The 15,195-nt window shown below is 43.7% G+C and overlaps 1 protein-coding gene across 1 annotated transcript in view; it reads right to left on the reverse strand.

Annotated features, from left to right (window-relative positions):
- Positions 1-15,195, reverse strand: part of PGM5 (phosphoglucomutase 5) — a 99,614-nt gene that overhangs the window by 11,622 nt on the left and 72,797 nt on the right. The window contains exons 8-10 of the mRNA XM_053408844.1: positions 13,574-13,709; positions 11,006-11,189; positions 10,062-10,196 (exon numbers count right to left, since the gene is read on the reverse strand). Of these exons, the coding sequence (XP_053264819.1) occupies positions 10,062-10,196; positions 11,006-11,189; positions 13,574-13,709 (455 nt within the window). The remainder of the gene's footprint in view (positions 1-10,061; positions 10,197-11,005; positions 11,190-13,573; positions 13,710-15,195) is intronic.

Below are 15,195 nucleotides of genomic sequence, written 5' to 3' on the forward strand. Positions count from 1 at the left end.
GACAGGAAATATGTCCAGATTTGTGTGTGTGTTTTACAGGCTGCAAAGTTATCACAAATGCACTACAGGTCTCCTCAGGTATGTCTGGAGTGAAAAGCAGTAGTTAGTCCTGTCTCTTCCCATGACGCATTTCCATTTGAGTTAAATGGTGTCCACACTGAAAACAATTCTACTTAGCAGCACTACCGACATGTTTAATCCCAAGTTATGACAATTTACTGTTTTAGCAAAACCTGCACCAAGCAGAGTCAAGGTCAGGGTGGTGCAGCAGCAATTATGTGTAGTCAATTATATTACTTGCATATGTAGTCCCTCTAGATAAGGATAACAAATCTGTGACCCTCCAGTGTTGCTGGACTACAACTTCCATCATCTAGGAATGCAGGCTAGGGATGGCGGGGGCTGGGAACCCAACAATTTGGCTGGGAGCCAGTTTGTGAATTGGGAGAATGATGACTTAAATTCTTTTGGTGCTGGGTTCCATTCTGCTGTCCTCCTTTTGCCAGAGCAGAAGGTGCATGTGGGAGAATGGGCCTCAGCTGCACTGAACCACCATCACTGTTCATGCATACGGTCTGCTAGCAACTCAGGTGGCCAAGTGAAAAAGAGGAAAGGGCTCCATTGTGAAGTGGCAATTTCAGAAAGTGCAGCTCAATTCCCACTTCTAAACAAGTATTGTAAGCGCAGTAGCTGTCTTTAATCTGGACACCCTACTGACAACCTGGATCATAACCACACACCAAGACACCACACCATCTCTGCTAAGCTGGGGTTAAGAATCATAGAATCATAGAATCATAGAGTTGGAAGAGACCACAAGGGCCATCGAGTCCAACCCCCTGCCAAGCAGGAAATACCATCAGAGCACTCCTGACATATGGTTGTCAAGCCTCTGCTTAAAGACCTCCAAAGAAGGAGACTCCACCACACTCCTTGGCAGCAAATTCCACTGTCGAACAGCTCTTACTGTCAGGAAGTTCTTCCTAATGTTTAGGTGGAATCTTCTTTCTTGTAGTTTGGATCCATTGCTCCATGTCCGCTTCTCTGGAGCAGCAGAAAACAACCTTTCTCCCTCCTCTATGTGACATCCTTTTATATATTTGAACATGGCTATCATATCACCCCTTAACCTCCTCTTCTCCAGGCTAAACATGCCCAGCTCCCTTAGCCGTTCCTCATAAGGCATCGTTTCCAGGCCTTTGACCATTTTCAACTATGCTCTCTTTTCCAGGACAATCTTATGGAGTGAGATTGTCCTGGAAAAGAAATACAACCGCAGGTTTGAGCCACATGCTAGTTCTGCAAAGACTTCATCTTGCATTCAGTCCAAGTGTAATGGTGGGGGCTCTCTCCAATGTTACATGTGAAATCTTTACAGGACCGAACTTTTAAACTGCTGGAATTGTGAAAGGAAATGCCCTAGAAAAACATGTGTAACTATGCAGTGCACTTTTGAAATAAACATTGGAATACTCTAAAATTAGAGAAATCCTGTGCACTGAAAAACTATGGCAAAATATTTAGTTTTATCATGCAAACTGAAGGCAATGCCATATAAGTGTTTCCACAATACGTTGACTAAAACTTTCCCCATTTTGCCTGAGAATATGAGATGGCCGTGAACGACAAAAAAGGTTGAATGTACACCCTAAGCTTTCCTACTGGCAGGGATAAAAAAAGGACTTCCCACCCTCTATTCAGCAGGAATTGGACTTCTGGAATGTGCAGGCATCCCACTCATTTCCACAGAAACCAATGCTTTCTGTGCCTCAATTAAATGGCTATTGAGAAGCACCAGAAGCAGCAGCATCGGGAATAACACCATAAATACATTAAATACATCAAAGTTTTTTTAAAAAATAATAATTTCATATTGATAACAAATTAACAAATCTTTCCAAATTCAAAAAACAAAAAACAATACATCCAATTATATAGTCCAAATTAATTAATTTCAGTAGCGACTTCCCGTGTTCTGTATTTCAAGAGCTAATATCCATCCTTTATTTTCTGCTGATATTGCTCATCTCCTCCAACAGTCGCTGGTATAACTCTCTCTCTCTCTCTCTCTCTCGTTTTATTTTACCATTCCTTATTTATAGTCACGTAGGGGGCAATTTTTCCATATTGTTCTCAGTCTTAATATTTTAAAAACACAAGTCGTCTTTTGATTACCCCTCCTTTTTTCCTGCTGATTCTTGCTTTAAGGAGGCTCTGGGCTTTCATCCAGGGTTGAAGTTAATTGGTGACGTCTTTAATCTTTCTAAGCATGCTGATGTTTCATATATACTGTAGGGATGTACTTGGCAATCAGTACATAACACAAAGATTGTTTCAGATTTCCTCATAAAAACCCACACCGGCCCTCCAGGGCCCTCGGACAGCTGGCAGGCATCCAGAGTCTATCGCTGCACTCTCTTCAAGCTATATGTAACAATATTCCATGCAAGCAAATGCATCTTTTGTAAAGTACACCCCCTTCATAGTTTTTGTAGTACAAATACAAAATATATCTGACCTCCTTTCATTCTTCTAACTGCGTCATAGTCGCCGCCACCATCTTCCTCAGCCTAAGCGATCATATCTGATCTTGCTCTGCCAATTTTTGATTGGGGCTTTCCGCCGAGGACTGTGATTCCGATACATCCAATTAATTTTACGCCTCCTGTGTTTCCTTTGAGTAATTATTTCTTTCTTGACGAGGTTCGCCAAATCATGAAATAGCAGCTATAATGAATACAAAAGTATGGCAGCCGCTCACCTCATTCATCAAGACGACAAGAAAGGAGTCTTTTTGAAGTCTGGAACTTGGCCTCCAACGACTGTGTAGTTTAGCAGATTTTTCTTTTAACTCTTTCCTGCCAGAACATACCTGTTTCCCCCCAAATCTTTTAATTTTTAAGAAACAGGGACTCCTGGCTGATGAGACTGACTTTGGAGAGTTGCCATATTCATGTCTGGACATCACCCAGCATCCCCCTGCCTCCACATCTTGTTGCAGAGCGCAAATAATGGACGGTCTGCGGGTAGCGCAGCCTCCCCCCGGGGGTGGTCAGGGTTAATTACCCTCATTTAACCCTGAATTACTGGCATGACTGGCTGTCTGATCTCTTGGGAGGCCACCATATCTCATCGTCGGAAGCTGGAAGTGCCTCCATCAAAGTTTAGACCCCACATACAAAATAACTCCTTTGTGCCCCCCCCCCCATTTTTGCACCCACCAGTTATGGCAGTAAAGGAGAAATCCCACCAACAATGCAGATACATATTTCCTCCCCTTGTTTTAGTCAAGTCCCTCTGTCAATAAATAATACTTTAAAAAGAATTTCCAGCTAGGTTTGGTGGCTCTTTTTCTCCTTGCCTTTCCCTCCCAAGCTTCTTATTTGTTTTTTATTTTTGACCCTGTTTTACAAGCGCTCTGCAGGAACCCATGGCTTGTCAGTGCCTGCATTATCCCATCATAACCTTCCCCCAGAAATCTCTGTACCATTTGGAGTTCAGAAAGACACAAGGAACTTATCCATGCCCATAGTTATACACCAGGAGTCACAATGTTATTCTCTAAAATTTACAGTGTCTGGAACACTTAGCTTTTAGATATCAAGCTGCAGTGGTGATATATATGGTGATATATATCATAAACCATAGACATATGGTGATTTATGTTTGTAGAAAACAAACTGCAGTTTGATATCTAAAGGTTCCAGGCACTGTAAATTTTAGAGAATAACATTGTGACTCCAGTGTCCTGGTGCAAAGGACGATTTTCCAGTTCACAGCAGACACTTAAAGAAGAGCTCCCTTCCAGTGGGGATGCTTAAGAAATTAGAGTTCTCTGAATTTCAGCGTGAAACTGACCTAATCTGTGTATTAGAATATAAAGATCCTTTGGATTTTACTTCTCTGAATTTGGTGATGCAGTTCTCAATAGAAAAAAAAGGATACCATAATGCAAATATGTTTAGCAATGTGCATATTGAGATAAAATATGTATTTAAATGTTTATTTTGTGATAGATAACATACTTAAATACAAATTTTCATGTTGGTTTATTGTTTTTATATAAAGCACTGGCTTAGTGAGCAGATTAAAAAAGAATCTACTTTCGACCTGCTTCACGCTCCAGGCTCCTCTCTCTTTTTAATGCTGCTGCCTCCCTTGCCTCTCTATGGACTCATTCATGCTGTTCTCTAATGTGGATAGTTTTGTGTACCTTCATGAATGCTCCATTGTCTACATTATGTTCTCCTTTAAATCACTTTCCCCTCCCCTCAATCCAGATTTTCTCATAACAGATATATTCCAAAAAGAAGGGCTTGCGATAAAACCTGGATGGAGGGAGGGGAAAGTGTGGGAGGCAGCAATTTGAAAGAAAAGGTCCTTGTGCAGCAGATAATTAACCTGCTTTCTTTTAACACACTTTCTTTCAGTAATCAGCATTCTATGCTAACTAGCATTTTTATAGTTTCTTAAAGCATCTGATCGATTTCTTAGTATCTACATTAAGAGCAAAGGTGTAAATCATGATAGCTATTCTGCAGATAAGGATAAACCCAAATTTCAGGTGCTACACTGCCCTCTCATCGCCTGAGGATATTCTTGTAAAGTTTCTCACCAGTTGACAAAACTGTAAAGCAAGTATGATCTTGCAGATGTTGGCTGCACTCTGCTGAAATGCTCCCTCCTCTTTAGAACAGAGCAGATTTTGTTTATAAATACAAGAGGACTCTCAAAGCTGCTTCACATTTCTTCCTTACAAGGAATACAGAACTTGCTTGGACTTTGGTATTCATGTTTCCCAACTGTAATATTATTGTGGCGAATCACTGGGATGCATTAGCTAAGTAATTCTGCAGACAAATTGGCTTGCCAGAAAGTTATTTTAAAAATGTTGAATTTTAGTTTAGATTTGCATGCTAGCGAAGAAGAATAGAAAGGGGAAGCAGCTAAGCTTCTCATCAGCACATAAATCTTGACATATTTGTATTTCCTTCCTTTCTACCATGGAAACATGTCACAAATGAAGACGCTAATTAACATCAACTTGTGTAAAGTGCACATAGATGTAATTTTACATGACTTACCGTATTTTTCGTCCTATAGGGCGCACCGGCCCATAGGACGCACCTCGGTTTTTTTTGGGGGGGGGGAATGAATAAAAAAAAATTATTTCCCCCTCCAGCCGCGGCTGCCGCCCCAAGCCTTGCACACGCCTGCCCGAAGCACGGGGAGCCCTCCGGAGGGCTCCGCGTGCTTCGGGCTGCAGGCTGCCGCCCCAAGCCTCGCGTGCCCGGCGGGACCTCCCGCCGGGCGCGCAAGGCTTGCAGACACTTGCCCGAAGCACGGGGAGCCCTCCGGAGGGCTCCCTGTGCTTCCGGCAACAGGCTGCCGCCTCAAGCCTCGCGCGCTCGGCGGGACCTCCCGCCAGTCGCGCAAGGCGTGCAGACACTCACCGGGGCTGCAGGCTGCTGCCCGCAAGCCTTGTGAGCCCACGGGAACTCCCACCGGGCTTGCAAGGCTTGCGGATAGCTTCCTGAAGCCTGGAGAGCGAGAGGGGTCGGTGCGCACCGATGCCTCTCGCTCTCCAGGCTTCAGTGAAAGCCTGCATTCGCCCCATAGGACGCACACACATTTCCCCTTCATTTTTGGAGGGGAAAAAGTGCGTCCTATGGGGCGAAAAATACGGTAAGTTGTATAAGCAAAAAGCAAATGTTTGTAATAGTAAAGATTTTTGTCTGTAGGCCTAAAATCTTTTACAGCATACCAGTACAAACTTTCTTAGTTTCTATTCAGGAAATAGGGAAAGAAGCAGAAGAAATTAGCTCCAATTAGCCAGTGATGTACAACCTGATCTCAACCATGTTGACTGTAAGGATAAGTAAGGATAATTTATTTAAATAGATTTAAAGGATAATTTATTTAAATAAACCCAAAGTGTACTCATTAATGGTTCCTCGTCATCCTGGCAAAAAGTGGGGTGCTGCAGGGTATTGTCCTGGGACTGTTGTTGTTCAACATTATAAATAACTTGGATGAATAAATTGAGGGGCTGCTCATCAAATTTGCAGATGACACCAAACTGGGAGGGGTAGCTATTGCTGCAGAAGACAGAATCAGAATTCAAAATGACCTCAACAGATTGGAGAACTGGGCCCAAGTTAACAAAACGAATTTCAATAGGGACAAATGCAAGGTTCTGCATTTAGGCAGGAAGAGATCTTTCAAGTCATTAGCTCCTACTCAGAGAATATCAATCAAACAACCCTGACTACAGGCAACCCCCATTTATGTGGGGGTTACTTTTCAAGGCACTGCACATTTAACTGAAATCATGTATTTGAAACATCACTGAAAATGCCTGCACACACACCGTACTGCCCCCGCCTCCACCCTGCCCCTTTTTGGGTCACTTCCAGGTTTGGCACAATGTGCTTATGCACAATTGCGCACATATTGAACATGCATAAATGCTTGTATTAGCAAGCCAAAGCTACGTAGTGCACACTATTCATCTTGCTTTCCATTTACTAGCTGGGCATTGTCCTCTTTTGAGTGGGTCTCCTTTTCATTTATTATATGCATAATTTTTTTTGCATCACTAGGCCTTTTGGTTGAACTTAGTTAAGAAAAAAAAATCCTTACTCATCTTCTTTATTATCATGGCATATATAAAAACTATGCTTCCAATTTGGTGAATTCTGGCCCATTATAGTTTATAACAAAATAAAACTGTTAGACTTTTAGATGCCATGTGACTTTTCTGTTTCTGCTCCCACAGACTATAACAGGCAATGGCCTTAACTGGTAATGATGACCCAGAAACCACAATTTATATACCAGTCTAGTGAAGCTGATCATCTGTCAGGGATCGTGCTGAAGAAGGCTGCACTGAGGAAGAAGGGTGGGAGCCTCTCCCTCCTCCTGATCCTGAATCTTCCCAGGAACAGGAAGAGAATATAGATTTGGAATAGTGGTTTGCAGGGGGACATAGTTCAGAAGGCAGAGGTTGGGAAATACTGAATGGGGAACAGCTAGCAGAAGAAACACTAGAAGAGAGAGAGTTAACAGATTCACAGTCTCTGGATAGTATCCACCCCCCTTCCCCAAAGTCCTGAAGAGCTCAGAAAGTGACAGAACAGAAAGCGCAGAGGCGCCAAGCTCAGATTACAAGACGTAGGAGTGATGTATATTAGTAGGGACGGAGAGGGGAGTGAACTAAATTGGGAGCACTGCCATTACTAGGAGATGTGTTTTTTGTTCTCTCGCTGTGATTATTTCTAATAATAGTTTCTAATAATAGTTTATAACTGGTAAGAAGACTCCTTTTCCTTTGTTCTGCTTATCTACTGCCACAGGAGAGGAAACTGATTCCTTGAAGCCTGACATCATCCATATAACCATCAAGCTATGTATAACTTCAAGTAACCGTAGAAAAGGTGGGAAAAAATAAACACAAAACTTTATTTGAAAGCTCAACTTAAAATCCAAGTATTTGGGAATGTTAATTTTTCTGCATGATTTGAACATTATAAGTTCCATATGCAGTCTGTGATATTGCTTTCTATCTTTCCCTTTCTTCACTTGATTGCTCATGTGAAGAGATTAGCCTCCTTCGTGTAGGCAGTTCTCAAGTCCAGTTAATACATTCCAACAGCAGGATGCCTGGTACTTAAAATGCAACCACATGAAGGCTTTCCATATGGCAAGAAGAGAATATAGTTGTGGAGGAATATATGCCATATTTCATAAAATTGTAGAGTTGGAATCATGTAGCCCAACCCGCTGCAATGCAGGAATATGCAGCTGCAAGGATTGGACCTGTGACCTTGGCATTATCAGCAAACTGCTCTAACCAACTTGAGTTGTGCACATTTTTTTTCCTGCCAAATTATGTTTTGAAAATTAGGGTTTTCATTAGATTTGATGGCACATTAGACTCGAGTAAATATGGTAGTGCATGGTGCTGATCCTAATTTACTCAGAAGTAGGTCTTGGACTTACTCTGCAGTTAAGTGGGCTGTATAACCCACTGAGTTACTGCTTAAAGTGTGCAGGGATGGGAAAGAGCTGTTACTGTTTTCCTTGCTCCTGGGAGGGTTTCTAGTGAGCACCCAAAGCAAGGCAGAGGGGAATAATTAGAAAACCCCTCTCTCCCTCAGTGAAAGCAACACAAGGGGAAAGTTCCCCCGACCCCTTAGCGGGGTGAGCCAGAGTGTGGTTCCCTCCTTCCTCAGATCCTCTACGCAGGCAGGCCTGGCGTTTGTACACTGCGAGAGAGTAGGGTAAGCCGGCGCTGTGAGGCCTGTTTTCTTGGCATGTGTGCCTGCTCTCCCACTTTGTTCTGCCACATTTCAGGGCCCGGCTGGGGGATTGGATGAGTCAGCCTGGTAGCTTCTTCCGTTGGAGGGACATGGGGGCAGATGCTGTCAAGAAGGAGGCTGCAGTGAGTCCCCTTGGACCGGGCCAGCCAGGCAGTCTTGCCATGTAGTTTCCCAAGGGATCCACATTGTGGTCAGTGGTGGAGAAGCAGAGGAGGAATAGAAAGCGGGCTTCTTGTAAAGCTGGTGTTTCCCTTTCGCAGTAACACTCCAGCACAATCAGAGTGATATTTACAGTCTTTATTACACATATACAAGAACAGCTACAGTTCAAAATTACGCATCTGAACCCGTTGAGTCAGATTAGGGGAGGGGCTTCCTACGATTCCCGCGCCAACAAAGTAGGCGTGGGATTCGCTTGAGCCGTCTTTGATCCTTATGTTTCATTTCCCTCCTTGTCTGTACTGAATTGAAAGCCCCCTCCCTTCCTGAGCTTCCTTCCCGAGCCTCTGGGTGGTTGCAGGGCTCTCCAGCATCCCTGAGCCCCTACTCTCCCTGACTGCTCTCCACCCCCTGTTCTGGCCCCCTGTTCTGCCTCCTGCGTCATCTCCCCGTCTTCCTCTTCTGTCCATTGCTCCTCAGAATCCTCCCTGACACTTCTGGATGCAGCTGCCATGGTGAGTCCAGGCACAGGGCAAAAGGTGCCAGGAGGCAGCTTGCCTGCCCACCCCCTGCAGCCTCAGAGCAGCTCGGCCAGCCTGCCCACCAGTGCCACAGGCTCCTCCGCAAGACAAGGTGCTGGGCTGGGTATGAGGCAGACACCTGAGCTCGGGCAACCTGAGCGTGCCAGCCACATGGCTAGTCCTCAGCACACCTGGGCAGCAAAGGAGCTTCTGGGTGGCGGGGCGGGGGCTGTAAAAAAGGAGCCCCCCCCGCAAGACAAGTTAGTTTGGGGTAGTCAGTAGGGCTGGGAGATATTTACTCGAATCTAATGTGCACCTTTTTTGCTTTGTGAAAATTAGAGTGTGCATTAGATTTGATGGCACATTAGATTCAAATAAATATGGTACTTTGCATGCTGAATGTCCCTGGTTCCTGGGCATTTCTACTTTAAAAAGGATCAAGTTGCAGGCAATGTGAAAGACATCTGCTACAGATTCTGGAGACCCACTTCCATTCAGAGTCATAGTTGTCAACTTTTCCCTTTTCTTGCGAGGAATCCTATTCGGAATAAGGGAATTTCCCTTTAAAAAAGGGAAACGTTGACAGCTATGTTCAGAGTAGCCAATCTGGTATATGTGGTCTGACCTGTTATTAGGCTACTTCCTATGCCCCTTCATTGTCTGTGTGAAGCAGTGTCCTCAATCTTGGTAATTTTCACAATGCCAACATAAATCACAAAACTGGGATTTCATTTTGGCAAGTGCATAAAGGAATGGTTTCACAGAAATGGAACTGTCACATGGAACTGTCAGTATATGGGTATGCTTTAAGCAGCAACAATGCTTCTATTTGCATGTACAAATGGAATTTGAGAACTTCTACATTTCAGGTGTGGTTGTGCTATCTGATCTCCAGGAACAGCTCATCCACATCGCTGGTCCTCTTCACAGCCAATGCAAACTGTATGCAGATGTCACAGGCAATACAGTGGAAAGTCCAACCCATCTGATTTCCTTCGGGGCCTCCTCTCACCTACAAGGCATGCAATTTTTAGGAAAAGAAATCTCCAGCTGCACTTACCTGTGGTTCTTTGTCGTGTTTGTTGGGGTCCTTTTCATAGCTTTCTGCATAGATCCTGAGAGTAGCTCGCACATGACTAGAAGCACTTAATCTGAAGATGAGTCTGGATGCATCCGAGAAAATTATCCTTAGCCCCTATCAAAAGTAAATACAGTTTATAGATGGTGCAAATAGAATTTTTGAGAACATTCTGTCAACTAACAGCTGCTTCAAAGGAATATTCATTAATCTTATAGCTGCCAAGATTTGTACAGTGGCTAACTAGAAAAAGAGAACAACTCTACTCTAATAAGTTCAACAAAACATGGAATATAACTACTTTATCTAAATTAATATATCACAGCAGAATGAAAAAAAGAACAAGAGTGAAACACATGCATAGATTTTGTGGTGTTCTGGAATGATAAATTTCAGTATGCATATTCCCAGCTGTACAGTTCTTTTGCTTTATTGTAATTTGTCTATTATTTTTATATTAATTAGCTCAAGTTATAGGGGAGGGATAAGAATACTTAAACTTTCATATATTTAGTCATTTAACATAATTCTATACTAAGTCAGAATATACTGCACTAATTTGCAACTTATGCAATTGAAAACTATCCATGTGCTAGCTACAGCTTCAGTTACTGTTAATAGCATTTTTATTTACATGTACAAATTACTTGGTTGGATCCAGAGTTAAGACTGTCTGGGCTGGTGGGAGTTGTTTTCTCTGTTCCCTCCCCATTACAGCAGACTCTCTCCCCCTGAATATACTCCTCTGAGAGTCAGAAAACTGTTGAATAGGATGTGCTATAATGCATGGAGCTGGGGAAGTGATTCATGAAAACTGGGTGCAGACAGCTTCTTGAGAAAGAGCTCTGTTTGTGGTGAAATGCACCTTCATCCAATTTGGGGGCGGTCTTCCCTTCATACCACATAGCTTTATTTGCCTTTCATACCTGTCTTTTGGTCACAGTCCCATCAACGGGATCCACATATTCAAAGCTGGTTGCTTTTTGCACACTGTAGACATTGCTTCCAACAGCAAATTGTTGATTACTGAAAGATTTGTCAGTGATCAAAGCCTCCAGGTCTCTCATTATGAAATATGCTGTCCTGGGATCCAGAGCTTCATAATCAAATCTTGAATCGAAGGAATTAAAAGAATAGCAAAAACATGTTGCATGGCAACATATTAAAAACCTGTGTCTCCATGGCAAGGGTCAGTCTACACCAAATGCTTAATACTAACAGCAAACTCACCCTTCAAGTGTGATTGTAGAGAAAATAGCAGCATTCATGCACAAGAGGAAGGTTTGTAGAAGTGCTGAATTGTTAAAGAAAAAAGGGGAGAGGAGCTGGGAGCCAAGACCGGAAGACTGAGTATGCTCAGTTGGCATGAAATGCTGACTTGTGCTTGCCCCGCACCTAGGGAGCCTGCATCTGAGCGGTTTCCCGCTTGTCCCGTGCTTTCTAGGCAGGATCCAAACAGTTTTGCCTTTCCCCTGGAAATTTAGCGCTAAATCAGAACAAAAGGCCCTCTGCGGAAAACCCCACTGCCACTGGTTTTGATTCAGCACTAATGCACAAGTTTCCGTGGGGGAAGTGGCAGGGCAAACAGAAGTGTGGATAAGCCCTCACTGTGGAAAGGGGGAAATGAAAAACAGGGGTTGCATGGAGGGGGAAAGAGGGGACTCAGATAGGGTGTGGCTGGCTGGCATCCTGACCAGGAGAACTACACACTGCAACATTTTGTTGCAGGTCCTACTTGTAAGGTTTAATGGAGAATAAGTTGACAGGAAAAATGAAACCAATGTGCTACAAATCTATGAAAATGCATAGAGAAAGTTGCTAAGGCATAAGGTCACTTCTTGACACACAAACCTTGAGGAGACTCTTTGCCACCTCCCAAACTCTGCCCAGCACTAGAGCCTCCAAGCCTCTGAGCAAGACGCTAAAGACAGACCTCTGGCTCTGGAGCCTTGGGTTTATCCATCGTAGTTTCACAGCTGGGCCCACCCACTCAGTGTGCTGTCACACTTTCCATAAATTTTCACAGGGAGGTTGAAATCACCATGCTTTCATCCACATTAACCAAGTACAGTTTGGACAAATGACTTTATTCCTTGTTTTACATGTTAATTTTTGGCATAATCTCATTGGCTGGAAAATTATATCTGAAATGGAGACAATTTTAACTTCCTTGTATGACTGGGGACAGCAAGTTATCAGCTTATTATAGTTATGGGGGGGTGTATTAGAGGGATACCTAAGCGACCTCAGAGGGCAAAATATTATCAGGAGCTGATGGTGGTTCTGGTGCTGGCCACAATCTCTTTACACAATAAGTGCCTAAAGAGTTCTACAATTTTTGCTAAGGACTGCATGTACCATATTTTTTGCCCTATAGGACGCACCGGCCCATAGGACGCACCTAATTTTTTTGGGGGGGGAATAAAGGGGGGAAAATTATTTCCCCCCCAGGCACGGGGCTGGGGCGGGGGAAGCCCGAGCTTCCCCCGACCCCAGAACATGCAGCTCTCCGCAAGCCGGGCTCCCACGGCTTGCGGAGAGCTGAGCGACGCTAAGCCTGGGCGCGCTGCGCCTCCCCGCTGTCCCCCAAGCTTGTGGGGCTGGCGGCGGAGAGAAGCATGCTTCTCCCCGCCGCCAGCCTTCAAGCCAGGTCGGGGGACAGCGGGAAAGACGCGCTGTGCCTCCCCGCTGTCCCCCGAGCTTGCGGGGCTGGCGACGGAGAGAAGCATGCTTCTCCCCGCCGCCAGCCTTCAAGCCAGGTCGGGGGACAGCGGAAAGGCGCGCTGCGCCTCCCCGCTGTCCCCCGAACTTGTGGGGCTGGCGGTGGGGCTCTCCTGAAGCCTGGAGAGCGAGAGGGGTCGGTGCGCACCGATGCCTCTCGCTCTCCAGGCTTCAGCGAAAGCCTGCATTCGCCCCATAGGACGCACACACATTTCCCCTTCATTTTTGGAGGGGGAAAAGTGCGTCCTATAGGGCGAAAAATACGGTAACTCTTGTTCTGCCACAGCTCCTATAATTAGAATTATGGAAGCATTTCTTAAACATTGCTTTCCCAAAGGCACAAGATGACTTATTAATAAAATTTCTAGTTTTATAAACATACCATTCACATTAAAATAGTTTGTTTGGCCTTGGTTTTTTTGAAGGCATTGTTACCCTATCCATTTCCAAAAAAGATTCTAAACCAAACTCCATGCCTTGGCTGTAATCTACAAAAGAATTCATGCCGAATCCATGCCTGCCTGCAGGAGTTTTACAATGGCCCCACTTTCTCCTTACCAAAACACAAATCAGCACTGCATATATGTGTAGCAGATTTAAGTTGTGGGTTGTGGTTTGACAATAATCACCACTACATATGAATGATTACTTTTATAATTTATAATTTGTTAAGAGTATACGGTCCTACAGGCACTGTACTCTCTCTCTACAAACACACACACAAAATTCATTGCATTATGCAACTGATTCTTCTATAAATCAGCCATTCTCACCTACAGTAGTAGTGGCGGCCAAATTTTGCCCAGTGCTCTCGGACAATCTCTTCCACACTCTGTTTTCGAGCTGCTATGATTGACAGCCAAATTAGGACAGCCCAAAGTCCGTCCTTTTCTCGAATGTGGTCAGATCCTAAGAGAAAAATATAAAAAAATACACTGCATGTTAAAATATAATGCTGAAGATGGAAAACAAAGGTTCTGGTGTATAGTAGCTGTTAATTCACTATATAAGGGGGATTAGAGTCTTGGCTCTGTTCCCTGGAAAAGATCTATGCTATTATTAAGTAAAAAGGGCCGGGTGGCACTGTGGGTTAAACCACAGAGCCTAGGACTTGCCGATCAGAAGGTCGGCGGTTCGAATCCCCGCGATGGGGTGAGCTCCCGTTGCTCGGTCCCTGCTCCTGCCAACCTAGCAGTTTGAAAGCATGTCAAAGTGCAAGTAGATGAATAGGTACCACTCCTGCAGGAAGGTAAACAGTGTTTCCGTGTGCTGCTCTGGTTCACCAGAAGCGGCTTAGTCATGCTCCCTCAGCCAGTAAAGCGAGATGAGCACCGCAACCCCAGAGTTGGTCACGACTGGACCTAATGGTCAGGGGTCCCTATACCCTTTACCTATTGTTAAGTATAATACTTTAGGCCAAGAAGTTAAATCAAAATGGCACATCTGTACAGCCTCTGTTATTTTCCAGTTGTGTTCCTATTGTTCAGGTCATTTTTGTTTTTTAAAAAAACAACCCAACTTGATCCAAAGTTGTTTGATAAGAAGGCAACAACCTTTTAGGATGGATTCAGAAACATCAAACAGAGGTTACAAATTAATAGATATGTTTATCACTGTGTTCTAGAAAACTTGCTCACTATTTTGTGACATTTTGGTTGATCCTAATAAATGTACAGTATTGCCTGACTGTGGAATTAAGAATTACTGTTAGGTAAGAATTACTGTTAGGTAACAGAGGTCTTGTTTCAGAAAAAGCTTTGATGTATTTGTAATCCACCCAGATGGAGGAAAATTCTGTTCACGGTAGTCAAATTCCTCAAAACACAAGAGTGCATGAAAAAATAACATATAATATGCAAAGATCTCACACAATTGGAAATGAAGGAACAATGCAGAGAATTCGCATTTGTTATGAAAAATCAGAATGCAAACACTAAGTTCTTGAACTGATAATTCTTTTTTCTATACTTCTGTGCAATGTCATTTATTCCTGAGGTTTCTGCTGCTGCTTTCATGCTCATAATCTACTGTTCTGTCTTTCATCACTTTATTTCTTTATCATCTTTATTTCTCTGTTGTATATCTTACCAATGTCTTATGTTGAATGTATCAGAGGCAAAACGCTGGATTTCCCACCAAAATTCTCCTGTCCTCCCCTTTCTTTCACAGTTGAAGCAGCTTCCTCTGTGCCATTCAGAGGTGTTTACAACTCTTTGACTCTTTCCACTGCCAGATGAATAATGCCTCTTCAGTATCAAAATGGCAGCAACTTTCTGTTTTTGGGGGATGACAATTTGTGTGTCTGATGTCCTGGCCCCTATTTAGTGGCTCTTGAGAATACCTGATCTAAAGTACTGTGTTAGCCTGCCATAGATACCTCCCTTTTCAACCAGAC

Source organism: Podarcis raffonei, chromosome 11 (genome assembly GCF_027172205.1).
Source record: "Podarcis raffonei isolate rPodRaf1 chromosome 11, rPodRaf1.pri, whole genome shotgun sequence".
Taxonomy (NCBI): Eukaryota; Metazoa; Chordata; class Lepidosauria; order Squamata; family Lacertidae; genus Podarcis; species Podarcis raffonei.